At 37.1% G+C, this 17,490-nt stretch overlaps 1 protein-coding gene across 1 annotated transcript; it reads right to left on the reverse strand.

Annotated features, from left to right (window-relative positions):
* Positions 1-3,046: 3,046 nt before the first annotated feature.
* On the reverse strand, positions 3,047-9,151 carry LOC129030761 (putative upstream-binding factor 1-like protein 6). Its single transcript, XM_063649053.1, has 2 exons — positions 9,070-9,151; positions 3,047-5,166 (listed from the first exon to the last, which is right to left on the reverse strand). The coding sequence occupies exon 2, from the start codon at positions 4,672-4,674 to the stop codon at positions 3,853-3,855; it is 822 nt and encodes a 273-aa protein (XP_063505123.1). The 5' UTR covers positions 4,675-5,166; positions 9,070-9,151; the 3' UTR covers positions 3,047-3,852.
* Positions 9,152-17,490: the final 8,339 nt, after the last annotated feature.

Consider the following 17,490-nt stretch of genomic DNA (forward strand, 5'->3'; position numbering starts at 1 on the left):
GGTGCAAATTTTTAAAATGTGTAAACAAGGAATGCCTCTAAACTGGATCTCAGTGTGTTTAGCAGGTTCCATGAGTTGTGTGTAACAGAAGACCAGAACAAAAGAATTGTAGAAGTAGCTTCTCCACAGGCATCATGGCCTTCTTCTCTTTAAGTGTTTAGGTATGCTGTTTCCTCTGTCTGGACGTCACTTCCACTTCCAATACTTCTTTTTTGAATTAATACTTGTTTTATCAAGGATAAATTTTGATTTAATTGCCTTGCAGAAACATTTTTATATTTAAAAAATTGTATTGTACTTTCTATCAATTGCATTGCATTCAAGGATCTCCCATTATTATGTACAAATATATATATAGTGTGTATACATACACACACACACATACATATATATACACACACATACATATACACACACCCATAGAATCAACAACACTATTTTTTAAAATTTCTGGTACTTAGGTCAAAGTTGGGATCAAATTCTAGCAAGGGTGCAGGTCTTTATGCATTGCAGACGAATATCATTCATTGAATTTTTATTTATTGAATGTAATATATCTTGTTATGTCATATGCATTACTTAAAGATTTTGTTGGAATTAAGTAAAGGAGAAATATGGATGGTGAAAGGAATAAAGGAGAAAAAATGTGAAAATCAACCTAACATTTTCTGTAAATCTACTGTGAGATAGGTACTTTATAAGCATTAAGTGTAACCTTTACCTATATTTAATCTCACTGTAATTTTTTTGTTTCATTTTTGGTTTTGTTTTGAGATGGAGTCTCTCTCTGTCACCTAGGGTGGCCCACAGTGGCATGATCTGGGCTCATTGCACCCTCTGACTCTAAGGTTCAAGCAATTCTCTTGCCTCAGCCTCGAGTAGCTGAGATTACAGGCAGTGTCACTGCACCTGGGTAATTTTTGTATTTTTAGTAGAGAGGAGGATTCACCATGTTGGCCAGGCTTGTCTTGAACCCCTGACCTCAAGTGATCTGCCAGAGTCAGCCTCCCAAAGTGCTAGGATTATAGGCATGAGCCACCATGCCTGGCCTAATCGCACTCTAATTTTATTTCCACTTCAAGAATGTATAGATGAGGTAACAGAAAAGCAAAGAGATCATTATTTTAACCAATGATATTTTATTATAATAGCAAACTCAGAAGTTCAGTTTCTATTTGTCAGTACTTGCCCTTTTTAAACCAAATAATACCATCTTTAACTCTGAGTGTCATGAAGTCAAGAATTGTACCATTCATCTGTGTGTCCCACACAAGGAGGGCAAGACTTAAAAAAGAGTAGGGGCTGAATAAATTTAAAAACACTGTATTTAAAATCACAAGCAAAGCCCCAACTGCATTTGTACATCTCACTATCTAGCCTGAGCTATAGGCCTTACTACCACTTAGTGGGAAATGTGACTTACAGTATCTTCTAAATTGGAAGTAAAAAGAATCAGATCTTTAAAGTTAATTTTGCAAACTTGAAGCGAAACAATGGGCATAATATGCAAATACATTTTCTAAATAAATTCAACCCATCAGACATCTAGAATTCATGAAAAAATGGTAAAAATGCCTAACTCCCCAGAATCTGTAAGAAAATGAAAGTGTGATGGTAAATTTTATGTGTCAGCTTGAATTGGTCTCTGTAAAGTAGATTTCTCTCCCCAGTAGCTCCTGAATAGAACAAAGGGCAGATGGTAGAGGAGTTTGACCCTTTTGTTCCTGCCTCACTTCTTAAGCTAGTACAGTATCCCATCTTATCTTCTCCTGCCCTTGAACTGGGGTTGACACCATTGGCTTCCCTGGTTCCCAGGCCTTCAGACTCAGATTGAATGACACCTCTGGCTTTCCTAAGTGACCAGCTTGCACATTGCAGATCATGGTATTTTTTGCCTCCACAATTTTGTGAGCCAATTCTTCATAATAAAATTAGTCTTTCTGGGTGGGCAGATCACTTGAGGTCAGGAGTTCGAGACCAGGCTGGCCAACATGGTGAAGCCCCGTCTTTACTAAAAATACAAAAATTAGTCGGGTGTGGTGGCGGGTGTCTGTAATTCCTGCTGCTTAGGAGGCTGAGGCAGGAGAATCGCTTCAATCTAGGAGGTGGATGTTGCAGTGAGCCCAGATCATACCACTGCACTGCAGCCTCGGCGACAAGACACCGTATCTGTCTCTCTCTGTCTCCTCTCTGTATTATTCTATCTCTCTCTCTGTCACTCTGTTTCTCTCTCTATGCTGGTGCTACTTTTCTCTGAAGGATGATGACTAATACACTAAGGAAAAATTACATAAATATATGATAAATTTAACAAAATAAATTCGTTCAAATCGATAAACATTATAAAGTCAACTTAATAATAATAACAGTAAATAGCAATTTTCTTTTTTTATAAGTTATTTCAAATATACACATCTGCATAATATTCATGATTTTAAATTCTGTAAGCATTAGATTGAAAGTCAGAAGCTAGCCAAGAACATATTATTTTATTATTGCTTAACATTCTCCTGGATATTTTAATCTCATACATTTAGAAATTAGAGGCATAAAATGATAAATATTTTCATTATTCTCTGAAACTTATTTACCTAGAAAAAACTTATAAATAAAAATTTACTAAGATAACTAGGGACAAAATAAACACATGATAATCAATGGTTTTCATATAAAAAGTATACAACTACTTCTGTAATGCTTATACTTATGAGAACAAAATATGAAAATAGCCAGAAATGTTTAAGAGAATAAAGGTATACTGAGAAGGCACTAACCTTAGGTTGATTTTCAAACATATTAGTAAACCAAAAAAAAATTAAAACAATGTTATATTGGTGCATGAATTCATAGAGAAGACAGTGAAACAGAATAGTGTATTTATCTATATGTGTCTTTCTGTGCATCTTTCTATCAATCCTGAGTGCTTAAGGTGAGATTCACTTGCACCTGAATCAGGAGAAAATATTTGGAGCTTCAAGAATAAATGCAGATGGCACTTAGAGATGCTGTACCCAATGTCATAAGGGATTCTGTGAGGGAGCATTCAGATGAAATAGGTAAGTTTTTATTTTGTATTTTCAATTTTTTTTTTTTTTGGAAATGAGAAAGAAAAGTCTCAATGAAAGCTAAGAGTCAGACATATATATAGAAATATTGCTGCCTACTCCCAGGCATGCGAGTGACCAACTCCTTACTTCAGGGAGTGGAGGAGAGAGATATCAAGAGTACAACAATTTTCTTAAGACACCTACCCCACCTTTCATCAAATATCCCCAACCCTAGATTAAGTGCAGGAGTCCTGAAAAACATTTCCACAGGGAAGGTCAGGGTCCCAGGCTCATGGGTGCTTTCTTACTGCCTTTAGCAGAACAAAAATGAGTAAAGCAAAGCTTCTTGCTTCAGAAATATTCAGTCTAATACAGTGTGTACCCTACACCTAATCATCGCTTCATTCCAGAAGTTTTAATTGCAGAAAATTCACTGGGAAAGGGATGATATTTGCCTGTTTTTTAAGGATAAGGTTGGTATTGGCTGAAACTTATATTTATTCTCCCCAAAGAGTCCCTCCCAGGTTTGTAATCCTGATGTAAGAGGGTGCTGCACCAAGTTGCTTCTTTCCAACCTCTCCTACTTTGTGTAGAGGAGGAGAGCGGGGAAGGCAGAAAAGAGAAAAAAAAAAGCAAAGAAGTAAAAAGAGGCAGAAGGAGAGTCCCTTTTCCTTGACACGAATGGCATGAATGGGCTTTTGCGGAGAAACTCTGCCTGACCCTGGAGTCTGAGTCAGGCGGAGTCTGAGTCAGGTGGAGTCCCAGTTAGAAGTCCTCTGAGGAAGCTGCACTAGAGTCACTGCCCTCAGACATCAACTTCCATTTCTTCTCCACTACTGTAGTCTAAAGAGGTACTGCTTTCTTCCTCTTCACCATCTTTCTTCCTGTTCTCTTCTGGTTCCATGGAGATGTGACAGTTTACCCAAATAGTCTGTGATGCATCTGCTCCTGCAGCCTGGAGCCCCTGCCCCTCCCCAGACCCTTCTTGCAGACCCTTTGCTGATGAGGACTGCGGATCTGTTTGTCTCAAGTTGGGGGCCGGACCTCCTGTCATCGCCATATTCTTACCCTTAGCATAGGTCGATTCTCTGTATGCAGCATAATCTTCAGGTGACAAAGTCTTGAGCCAGAGATCCAATTTCACTTTGTATTGCTTCTGCAGCTCCTCAGCCTGGCTCTTATAATGATCCTTCTGGCTCTGCGGGATGCGCTGCCAGCGTCTGCCAATCTCTACCATGCGCTCCCTCAGGGACAAATGTTGCAGCTCCTTACTTGACCAGGAATCTTGGTGAAACTTGTGGTATCCATTCATGGGGGGTTTCTGAGGCTCTCCATGAAATTTTACCTTCTTGAAAAATGGATCTGTTTTTGGAAGAGACCTCACTTCTTCAATATTTTTCTGAACCTTCTTTTGCACTTTGGTTTGAACTCTCTTGGAGATATCAGATTTCTTGCCCTTCTGGTCTAAGTCAGGGTGTTCTTCCCTGAATCGAGCAAGTTTTTCCTCAAATTCTTGCTTTTCCTTCTGGAAATCCTGAATATATTTCTGTTTCATCTGCTCTGGGAGCTCCTTGTATTTCTCTGACAGGATTTTGGTCAGTTCCTGGCTTCTCATCCCAGGGTACATTTGGGAGTACTGGGGCCAATTCTCCTTGAAGAAGCGGATATAAGCAGTAAGGGGCCTCTTTGGAAAGTCTGGATGGTTCCTGCCTTTTTGGCTTTCGTTTGTATTTTTAACACATTTCTTAGCTTCCAGGACTAATTCTTTCAAAGTGCTGAATTTTCTCAAGCTGCAAGAAATCTCTAATCATTTGAGTCTGCACATTTCACCAGAAAAGTTTTTAAAAGCTACTTTTCCCCAGTCCATGTGTGACTGAGTTGAGCTGAACGTGCCGTTGTCATCAGATGGGAGATTATTCTCCATGCATTCCAGTAACCTCAAGACGTCTGCATTGGACCAATGGCTTTGGCTTCTAGGCAAAGCCATTTTGATGTCTCTGGCTTACTTATAAGATCCCGGTTATGTAGACATCAGAGTAAGAACACAGAGTTCCTTACTTTTAAGAGTCACTGGATGATTTCTTTCTGGAAGTCCTGCAGTATGTGTGATTCTGTATTTCTGAGGAGAAAGAAAGGAAAGTTACTCTGCTTCATTGGGATTGATGAAAAAAATTACACCCTATTTGCCATACATCCCTTGTATAATTAATTTACTCTTAACGATATAAATAAAATATAGCCCATTTCTTAATTAAAATCCATATTTGCCTTTCATATGCTACATGTGCAATATTCAATATCTCCACACTCCACCCCAGCCTTCTTTCTGCCAGATCTCACATGAACTGATCTTAAATTGAGTTGCATAAGGCAAACACCAGACCACTCATCACTTAAGAAGCTTAATAGAACAGAAATGCCCTGAAGACAGAGTCAAAAGTTAAAGTGGAAGGAGAAATGCCTAAACGGGAAAGACTGTTCATTCTACAGTGCCCTGAGTATGGCCGTTTTCTAAGCACAGCCCAAATGGCCATAGCTAAAGTTGCAGATGAGAAGTTAAAGATGCAATAGGACAAGCCCAAGAGCTCCTCCAGACATGCATCCAACTGTTACCTTTTTATGAGGGAATGTGAACCTGTGATAAAAGACTGAATTAAAGATTCTCCAGGACCCATGCATGGGAATGAATGCTTTCTAGTGAACCATACTGCTTCTCCTTTTAAATATCAAGGATTTAATGGCAATTATAAAACATTTCAATTTTATTTGGTTAAGTGTTCATCATCTTTAAGCCTCAGTGAAAATTTGGCTTCCTCCAGAAAGTGCCTCCAAAATACCTGGCATTTTCCACTATAGAACTTGAAAACATGGCAGATCCGATAACTACTGCTTTTTTTTTTTTTTTTCCCACCAATTTTTTTTTGCCTAAAGTAATTCCTCTGGGGCATGATTTCCCAACTAATTCTCCAAATTCTTGTAACTCTTTCACTAGTCTTTTTAGGATAATCTTCTATTCTAAGACAAAGCCTAACTTCAGTAAAATTGTGTACAAATACATACAACATTAAATTAAACCAGATCTTAAATAGAGGGTGCATAAGGAGTGTAACATGGGGCCTTCAGGGGAAAATATGCATTAGAAGGGAAAGAGAACAGAGTTAAGATGCCAGTGAGAATGATGATTTCCAATTTCATCCATGTCCCTACAAAGGACAAGAAAAGCTGAAAAACCAAACACCGCATGTTCTCACTCATAGATGGGAATTGAACAATGAGAACACATGGACACAGGAAGGGGAACATCACACTCTGGGGACAGTTGTGGGGTGGGGGGAGGGGGGAGGGATAGCATTAGGAGATATACCTAATGCTAAATGACAAGTTAATGGGTGCAGCACACCAGCATGGCACATGTATACATATGTAACTAACCTGCACATTGTGCACATGTACCCTAAAACTTAAAGTATAATAATAATAATAATAATAAAAAGATGCCAGTGGAGGTCGAAATTCTGAGAATGAGTTTCTGAATATGTGAGAATATTTTTGAGAACCATTTTTAATTCTCAGTAGAGTATAGAAGGATGTAGCCTTTGAATGATGTTAAAAATTCACTAGAAGTATGAAGAATGTTATAATATCACATGCCTCGAAACACAAATTCCTTAATATATAGATTAAAATGTTTTAAAATATTGAATAATAATTCAAGTCCATATTTGAGGTAGAAGATAAAATAAAGAATAGCTCATATATCAAATTTATTATGTGAAAAAGACTTTGGAAAATTGTTCATAATAAATGAAAATATAAATAAAAAATTAAAATTTATAAAAAAGCATTAAAATAAACTGTGAAAAACTTAGAAGAGGGTAAACTTGAAAGTTATTGAATTTTTAACCTCAAAAATCTGAAAAAAAGTCATTTCATTAGTGTCCTAAAAAAAAAAAAACTTAATAGTATAACAGGAGAGTAATTAAGAAAAAAGTAACATTCAGAAAGGAAAATAAAAAAATTAAAAAACATTTGATTTCATACTTTGTGTTTAAGATCAAAACATACTCTGAAATGGTTCAGGGATAAAAAAGATGTCAAACTTCCAAATATATTGTAAGTGATGATTATAAAAAATAAATACATAAATATAAGATGTATTCTAACTCAGAAAAAGGAGAAGTCACATAGACTTGATGTTAGAAAAGAGATGTGGAATACTCAGAATCTGAATTTAGGAAAAGAAGTACTGTCTTCCCAATTGTAAATGTTAGGATGATGTGTATAAAGCAGTGAAAATAAAAATACAGTTGTGTTTTTGTTGTTATGTGGCTCTTTCATGAGCCAAACATTTTTTCAAATTGCCAGTTAAAGAGTGTGGCCCCCCAAAACATATGTCTAAGTCCTGACCCCTGAAACCTGTGAATATGACCTTTTGAAAATAGGATCTTTGCAGATGTAATTACCTTGGTAATCTCCTAATGAGATTAGTCTGGGTTTAGGGTGGGACCTAAGTCCGATGACTCTTATCATTATAGAAGAAATAAAAGGAAGATCTGAGACATGTCAACAGTCATGTGGAGACAGAGCTCACTGGAGCTATGCTGCCACAAGCCAATGAAAGCTAAATGTTCCCATCAGCCATCAGAAACTAGTAGACAGGGAGGGGCTGGATTTCTACTCAGAATCCCCAATGGGAACCAACTCTGTCAACGTGTTGATTTTAAGTTTTAGGTTTTCAGTATGTGAGAGAGCAAATTATTGTTTCATCTGTGATAGTTTATTACAGCAGCCCCAGCAAACTAATATGCAAATGTTTTACACTTATTATTAATATCTTATTTTTCTCCTTGAATCTCTATGAGGTCATTTTATGCTTGCTGTTGTATTACTTCCATGAGAAAACTGCGACCAGGTGTGGAGGCTCATGCCTGTAATCCCAGCACTTTAGGAGCCTAAGATGGGAGGATCACTTGAACTCAGGAGTTCAAGATAAGCCTGGGCAACAAGTGAGAAACCCCCATCTCTTACAAAAAGAAAGAAAGAAGCTGGGAAAAACTAAGAATGTATACAGGGCCAGGCACGGTGGCTCACGCCTGTAATTTCAACACTTTGGGAGGCTGAAGCAAGAAGATTGCTTGAGCTCAGGAGTTTGAGACCAGCCTGGGCAACTTAGAGAGACCCCATCTCTAGAAAAACAAAAATTTAGCCAGACCCACACTCGTAGTGCCTGTAGTCCCAGCCACTCTGGAAGCTGAGGTGAGAGGATGGCTTGAGCACAGGAGGGCAAGACTTCAGTGAGCCTTGATTGTATCAGTGCTCTTCAGACTAGGCAACAGAGTGAGACCCTGTCTCAAAAAAATTAACCTTGTCAATTGTATGTGATTGCCCCCTTTTCTGTGTTAGAATACATCTTTTATTTGTTTACTTTTTACTTTTTATCATCATCACTTGTAAAATACTTAGAAGTTTAAGACATCCTTTTATCCTTGAACCATTTGAGGGTAAGTTTTGATCTTAAACATAATGTATGGACTCCTGTGACTTTGTGAAGCTGTATGAATTCTTAGTTTTTAATTTTTATTAATTTTTATTTTTTTAATTTTTGTGACATAAAAAGTAAAAAATAAAAATAAATAAAGAAATACAAACGTATAAGCTTCACAAAGTCACGTTTTCTATTTTATAGTGTAAAAATCTCAAAAAATAACAAGAGGCTTTGAAAAGAACATTCAAATAACAAAATAGATTTTGTAAATTAAAAATACCATTACATAAATAAAAACTTCAGTGGAATATTAGGAAAATAAAAAAGTGCCTTTGAGCACTTTGAAAACTTTGCAGAGGACCAAGGCTGCATACAACCTGAAGTTACAGTCAACATAGAACTTTTCATATTCTACAATAAACGTTTCCAATTAAATTCTAGATGTCATGCTATAGATAAAACTGTAAAATATCCAGGACCTTCCGCCCAGAAGTTCACAATTTTTATACACAAAAAAAAATTAAAGGAAATACTCACCTGAATATTCTATAACTGGTCTGAACAGTGCTTGCAGGAAATTCATGCATTTGGCGCAGGAGTTGGGTGTCCTCTGGGCTTTCTGGATAACAGATGTTATTCTCTGAGATTTCCACAGTCTAGCAAATTCCAAATGCCTCTATAAGTAATAATCCTTGCTTTTTGGAGGCCAAAGTATCATAGGATCCTCAAAGCCCCTCCCTTATTAGGTTTCTGCAGTACAGAGTACAAATGAAAGGATTTACCTTTCCACCATTGTTTACATCAACTCAATTCCTAATCTCTGTAAATAACCCTCTACAAACACCCTCTAGTTGTGGTTAGTGCTGGTTTATCTTGTCATTTATTTATTTATTTATTTATTTTGAGACAGAGTCACCCTCTGTCATCCAGGCTGGAGTGCAATGGCATGATCTCGGCTCACCGCAACCTCTGCCTCCCAGGTTCAAGGGATTCTCCTGTCTCAGCCTCCCGAGTTGTTCAGATTACAGGCATGTGCCACCAGGCCTGGCTGATTTTGTATTTTTAGTAGAGACAGGGTTTCACCATGTTGGCCAGGCTGGTCTCAGACTCCTGACCTCCAGTGATCCGCCCACCTCGGCCTCCCAAAGTGCTGGAATCACAGGTGTGAGCCACCATGCCTGGCTTTTGTCATTGATTATTAAACAACACCCACATGGCAAATTCATGTTTGATATTCTGGGGCCCCAAGTCTACTTTCATTTCTGCACCCACATCTGATAGTATTTTTATATGAGATTTGAATACACCATTTCATTCTTTGATAATTTCTGCCCTTTCTTCACTGAAATCTAGGATCTGCTACCATCTCACCTGGCTCATCGACATGTAAATCCCTTCAGTACTGATCAATTTCTACCGGTCTTTAGATTTGAAGATCAAAATGCTAATGATGATGATGGATGGTTTTGGAAAAGGTCAAGTAGAGCCTCAATGTCTGGCACCTATGGCTGATTTAATTTTAAACTCAGGGAAATGAAGTAGGTACTGTGCATAAAAAATATTCAGGTGATTTCATTTAAAGCATTTTTACTAAATTCAAGCTAATCAAAAAAACCTTTATTTAAATGACAACTTATTTGAATAATTTTTAAATTTTTATTTTTAATCAATATATAAAAATTGCACATATGTATGACATACAATATAATATTTTGATACATGTATAAATTGTGCATTGATCAAATTAGGGTTTGACAGCCTCAGGCTTCATCATTTATAAAATAGACTTCTGCCATTTAAAACTTTATATCTAAAGTTACCAACTAGTAATTAACTGAACATATCAAATAACAAGATATTATTTAAAAGAGCCTAAATTAATAAAATGTTTAAATACATTTTGAGCTTTAAAATACAAGAAATAAATACGACTTATTTTAGAAAAAATTTTAAAAAATATAGACAAAGGTGGATATAGACAAAAACATGTACAGGAAAATATCAAAAGGACTAAATCCCTTGGAGATTTTAATGGTAAAAGCTTGCTGATATTATTTTTAAAATTATCATCTTTTAAAAAAACATTTTATGGCCATTTGTTAATGAGAATAAGCTTCTATTGAAAGTGAAATCTTTGCTTCTATAAGAATATACTCTCAGATATGCATCTCTTATAGAGCTAACATAAATAATTATTTAGATGTCTGTAGTTACAATAAGCTTTATATGATGGGGTTTAGAAATATCTATAAAGCAAGCCCTGGGGATAATTCTAACACATGCTACAGTTTGGGGATGTAAGCTCAAACTGTCATCCATCTAGTGACTTAAAGTTTGTCTTCTACTCTAAAATATATCAACACACACACATATATGTGCACATGTAAATATATACAAATAAAATATTGTAGTGAAATAAAATACCTTTTTTTGCTTGTTAGTTGGTGTTGAGAAAAGCTCTAGCTCTGTTGCCCAGAATGGAATGCAGTGGAGCAATCATGGTTCACTGCAGCATCAAACTCCTGGTCTCAAATGATCCTCCCGCCTCAGCCTCCTAAGTAGCTGGAATAAAAGATGTGTGCCACCATGCCTGGCTAATTTTTTAAAAAAATATTTTTATAGAAATGGAGTATCTCAGTGTTGTCCAGGCTCATCTTGCAGTCCTGAATTCAAGCCTTCCTCCTACCTCAGCCTCCCAAAGTGCTGGGATTAAAGGCATAAGGCACTATGTCTGGCCTTGAAAGGAATTTTTATTCAGCCTTTTCCAGATGTTTTTGCTTTTTTCTGGTGCTAGTCCTAAGAAAATTAAGAAGTCCTAAGATAACTGTTCCCAACATGTAAAACATGCATTCGTTGGTTATTATGGCAATATTCCCTGCATGAGTAATTTTGGTGGTGAGCTTCTGTCTCATCATTTCTAGAAAAAATGTTATTTCTGTCATAACCCCTAATGCTTAGTAAAAAGGCTCTTTCTTTGTATGTTGGTCTTCTTCTTGCAAATTAGACACCCAGTATTAGCTTGTATTTCATTGTTAAGGACCAGCCCTGTGCTGGAGAGCTCTGGTTTCAGGGCTACTACTTACCATGGTACCTCATGGCTGTACTCTTTCTTTCTTCCTTGTTCCACTTCACAACATCTCACACAGGACAAAAAGCAGAGCAGATATGTTCAGATCCTCTGATGTTAATTGAGGCCACTGTGCTTTTTGAGAAATACAAAATTTGGCCCCAAAACATCCATCCAGATTGTATACAGAGTCTATAGTGACCTCTCAAATATGACCTCCTGCTTTAACAGAATCAGTTCAGGTTCTGGATATTTTTTACCAAACTCAAGTTAGCTGCAACTGCTCGAGTTTTCATCAATTCAGATACAAAACTATTTACCTTCTTTGATTTCAACAATAAGAATCACAAAACTAGATCTTACATACAAAGTACACCTCACTAAATTGGGGGATTGGTAAATAAATTAAATTAAAAGTGGTTATTATCTATTGCTATTTATATATTTCCTTGTAACCATTTCCAATCTTGGTGCCCATCCCTCATCAGATGGTGCTTGGTGCGCCTCTGTGGACATGTCCTCTCTTCTATTTCCACAAAGGCAAAATGCTGTTTTCTATATTTAGGAATACTATCAACTTCTTGTTACTGTTGCCATTACTTCAGAGTCACCTACTCATATGTACAGTTTCTAAACTAAAATATGGCAAGAAACTTGTCAATGAAGACAATTCCATGTGAAATTTTAGGCATGTTTCTTTTTCTGCAGAGTAATTGACTGATTTCTCAAATTTTACAGGGCTAGTTTAGTCACAGCTCTTCCCTCTGAGATCTTCATTTTCTGAGAAACTAACTCTGAATCTGTGTCCTGATGAGGATCTGCCATCACACATACCACAAAGTGCCACCCATGTCAAGCATGAAAGTCTGCACTCAAACTGGCACCCACAATTGATATCACAGCAGAGAAACAACGACATAGAGCACAACTGAGAGGAAGAGCTGTCTCAGCTATGCAGCCAAATGCTTAAGACCAAATAAGGAATCCACGCCTCACACACTCTGGGTTGGAGAAGATAGGACTGCATTAGACAAGTCGGTTTTTCATTTGTTTGTTTGTTTTTGAGATGGACTCTTGCCCTGTTCCCCAGGCTGGAGTGCCCTGGCACGATCTCGGCTCACTGCAACCTCTGCCACCTGGGTTCAAGCAATTCTCCTGCCTTAGCCTCCCAATTAGCTGAGATTACAGGCGCCCACCAACACGCCCGGCTAATTTTTTATTTTTATTTCTAGTAGAGACAGGGTTTCACCAGTTGGCCAGACTGGTCTTGAACTGATGACCTCAGGTGATCCCCCACTCTCAGCCTTTCAATGTGTTGGGATCACAGGCGTGAGCCACAGCGCCTGGCCTAGATAAGTACTTTTGAGGGATAAGATGGTAATATCTGAAATATTTGGCTGGAGATGTTCTTTATATTGTTTTTACTTCCATCTCTCTGTCTGTTACTTGTATCCTATACTAACAATCAAGGCTCCTTTTGACGGAAATTATTTTAATCTCTTAGCTGTTGCCTCTTTCTGCCTATGGAACATCTTGCACACCACTGCCTGACCAGATTTTATAACTCAGCATTCAAGCAAAGCTCCTGTCATAATCTAAACTCTTCCTTATGGTATCCTTGCTTTTCAGTACTAATCTGAGATACTCCTGCTGCTTTTCTTCAGAACAAACAGCTCTTTCAATAAAGCTAATGTCAGGAAACTTGCCATGCAAATAAACACAACAAATAAATTGAAACATAATCTATTTTATTTTTTCCAATAACAAACCTCTTAAGTGAATTTATGTCCTTAATGAAAGAGTTGTTTACTTTTCCAAGTTCTGCAGTTTCTTTTCTAAATTGTTCCCATTTTCCTTATACTTTCTACAATATTCTCAAGATGCTTCATTGTTTCTTTTCGGGCCAGCCTCTCTCTCTTCTCCACTGCCTTTTGAAAAGCTGAGCAGTTGGACCTGGGAAAGATGCCCTACCAGCTGCAGGAACAATTCTGATAGAGGATGCCAATCTGGGATGATGGCACATTTTCTGTGACAGCTAGTACCACAACCTGGTTACTGGCTGCTAGCATTCTCTGCCCATCAGTGGTCTCTAGATAGTGCACTGTGTACGTCACCGGCAATAGAGTAGCTCCTCTAGTCCGTTATCTTTTCTGCAGTCCCTGTGCACCAAGAGTATCATTACTAGTTAGTTCTAAAGCTCCTCACTGAGTAATGGCAGTATGCTGCCCACTGATAGTTTGGTAAGCTGGAGCTTGTACCATCACTGCAAAAATAGCAGATGACACTGCTTTCTCATCTTCATACTTTTCTCTAATTCCTGGCTTTCCAGGTGCATGTAAGGATACACTACTCAATATTATCCTGTTGGAAATGCTCTTGGACAGTATCTGTCTTACCTGTTAAGAATCAGATATCCATGAACTGTATTCTGAGAATCTTTACCCTTTACACTTATGAAGATGTGAGTTGCAGAAAAACACTTCTTAAATCTTTGGTAGAATTCTTCTGGACCACTCTCGATATAGGAAGCTTCCCTGAATGACTCCAGCTCTGTGGAAACCATGTGGATGCTCCACGCATGATGCTACAAAAAAAATCACAGAAATTTGTCTTGATCGTCCTTTTTGATTCTTACAGGCTTCTTCCTTCCTATTAAAGTGATTGTTTTATTAATAGGATTAGGGTAACATAGTGTTCTCTGTGCATGTTTCCCAAATATGTTTGGAAATAAACTACAGGTGAGGGAAGAGACTCACAAGGGAATTCCAAGTGGCTGGGATTAAAGGATGCGTGAGTGAATAAATGATCTGGTTCCAAGATTGGATTAAAAGAAAAAAATTGCCACTGATCTCTTTTCCACATTGTGATCATATTGCCCTCTTCTCTCAGTTGTCTCTAGATTTTCTGCCTATCTCCCAGATTATTCTGCCTGTCTCCCAGAAAATTCAGAAAGAAAGATATTTTCTTTCTGAAATTCAAAAGTAATAAAATAATGAATTTAAGCTCCCCCTATAAAATAAGGTCATGTGTGTTCCTAAAAGTTAGAAAGGTTAGAAGTATAAAATTCCAATATGTATTAGGTGACTGTCCTCAGACATTTTAAGAAAACCTCAGATGAATATCAAGGATAGAAAATTAAATCCTAAAATACTATAGAAATGTGAGATAAATGTAAAAACATTCTGTTAATTCAAATTATAAAAAATGCCATTTATTTGGACTATGCCCCAACAGACCAAATCAAAATGCAGCTATTCATGCTAAAGTTCTGCATCCCTGAATTTTTAACTACATTGTTTACCTGACTTAGTAGAAAATCAGGACGGATGCATAATAGCCAAACGCCAAAACAGGCCAGTTTTAGCCAGCATGATAAAGAAGTCCTCTATTCTTTCATCTACGGAAGAAGAGTAACCTGATGTTAACCATTTCATTTGTTGTATTATTTTGTTTCTTTGCTCCTGTTCAAGAAACCTTACAAAAACTGGCTCTTGTCCCATACCCAGCATAGAAACTCTCTATTTTTGGATGAGATATTTCCTGATTTTTGAATCACAGATAGAAGCCAATTTGATCATTTAGCTAAATTTGCAAAAATATTGTCTTCTCATATCTTCAAATATACAATGAGAAAACCCAAAGAGATATGAGAAAATCTGGCCAAAATCACACACACACACACACACATACACACACACAATCAGGAGTTGAACTGAGAACAGAAATAACATTTTCTGATTTGAAGGCAGTAGAAATTTTATTGTCTAATAACAATAACTTTATTTTATATAATCTTGAATTTTTGGTTACTAACAATAAGTCAAAGGAAAGCTCACAGGAGGACACCCGGGTAGACATTCCTCTCTGAGTCTGCAGCATCATCAACTATAGTTAGTTGAAATGATAAATTAAATTATGCTGGCTAAATGGAGAACACAAGAGAAGAACTCTATGTATGCTACTATTATGCATTTGCTTGTTTTTGCCACAAATAATTTTCCTTTCTTTTCTTTTCTTTTGAGACAGAGTCTTACTCTGGCACCCAGGGTGAAGTGCAGTGGCATAATCTCAGCTCACTGCAGCCTGCACCTTCTGGGTTCAAGGAAGTCTCCAGCCTCTGTGTCTGAAGTAGCTGGGATTACAGATGCCCACCACCATGTCTGGCTAATTTTCATAATTTTGGTAGAGACAGGGTTTCACCATGTTGGCCAGGCTTGTCTCGAACTCCTGACCTCAAGTTATCTGCCTGCCTCAGCCTCCCAACATGTCATTTTCTTTTTTTAACTACATGGTAAACACATCTTAGTTCCTTCCTGGGCTCATATTCCTTGATGTGACCTTTATGCTATGGCTTTCCCAGAATTTCATCATAGACTATGATCTCTTCCCATTTTGTATACTCTTCCTTAAAATTTCATATCACTTCTCTGGTTTGAACTACACACATGCTATGTTTCCACAGCAGTTTTTAATTTTATTTCTATGAAGAATTTTACTTCTGCCCCCCAAAATGTGACAAGGCAAATGGATCAATAACCTCTTCAGGAGGTGAGAAGGAATCTTAGGTTTCTGATATAACTGGCAAGGTTCCCAGTGTCTTACCTTAATTTTATTTCTCAATTTAGGAACGTCCCAGGTGATAATAATTATAATAGAAGTTATCAAAACAGAAGAAAGTAATAAATTTTTGGTTTAATGGCTGAGAAAATTTACCAACCTATATCTTAAATGTCCTTGGTGGCTGATACCACCTGTATGTACAAGTAAATCTAAGCTAAATAAGATTAGCTATAAAATTTTCTTTGAATCAATGACAAACAAAATTGGTAACAAGGTAATATTGAGAGTGTAATGGCTGTTGCTTATGGAAATTTTAGTGTCGATAGAGAATGCTCAGGAACTTTAGGTGGAAACAGAAAGGAAAATTGAGTTGAAAGCCCAGAAGGTAAAATTCCACAATGTGAGATCACTTGGAGAGACACAAATTTCAGAAGGTGATAGAGTTTTCCTGTTACTTAGTAAAGTGCTACAAAAAATGTGTGGGAGGAGAAGAGAGAAAGTTAACTAAGCAGTCTAGGTAGTACAGACAGAAAGAATAAGGAAGCATTGCTGATAAGTATTTTCATAATTTGGATAATCACCTTGATTTAGCCATCAATTTAAGAGATTAAAAGACATATAAGATCCTTCTTGCCATATGATCCTTAGTTAGCCAGTTGCTGAATGGGGAAACACTGGACACCTCGACAGTGGTGAAAAGCAGAGTGTACTTATTCCTGAATACTCATTCCCGGTTCGAACTAAAAGCAACTCTTTAGTAAAGGATCACCTGATTTTCATTGAACACAAGCTCTGGGTATTTCTTCTGCTCTGTCTGTCATTGAATTTTTTTTTCTTCTAAATCAAAGAAAAAAAAAAAGAAAAAGAAAAGGCCAGACACAGTGGCACATGCCTCTAATCCCAAGCTTTGGGCGATTGAGGTAGGAGGGTTATTAGAGTTCATGACTTCGAGACCACCCTGGGCAACATAGCAAGACCTTGTCTCTGGCAAAAAATAAAAATAAAAATAAAAATAGAAAATAAATAAAATAAAATAAAAATAAATAAAATAAAATAAAGGAAATAAAAATAAATATTTAATGTGTACTCAGCATTTCCAGATACATCTGGCAGCTCAGTGTGCTGCATGCCTAAGCTTGAAGGAAGAGGATGGGAACAGAAGTATTGTAGAAAGCACCACGTCATCTCCTTACATTCAGGTCCTCTTGCTCAGGATGTTTTTCAGTTTTCTTGCTGAACAGCAGATGGCAACAAATTTCACTTTCTTGCAAATAGAGATGAAATCCAGTTGTTGAAAGTAATAGTCGTTTTTTTGATTACCTCCTCTATTT

The sequence above is a fragment of the Pongo pygmaeus genome, chromosome 12 (assembly GCF_028885625.2).
Source record: "Pongo pygmaeus isolate AG05252 chromosome 12, NHGRI_mPonPyg2-v2.0_pri, whole genome shotgun sequence".
Lineage (NCBI taxonomy): Eukaryota > Metazoa > Chordata > Mammalia > Primates > Hominidae > Pongo > Pongo pygmaeus.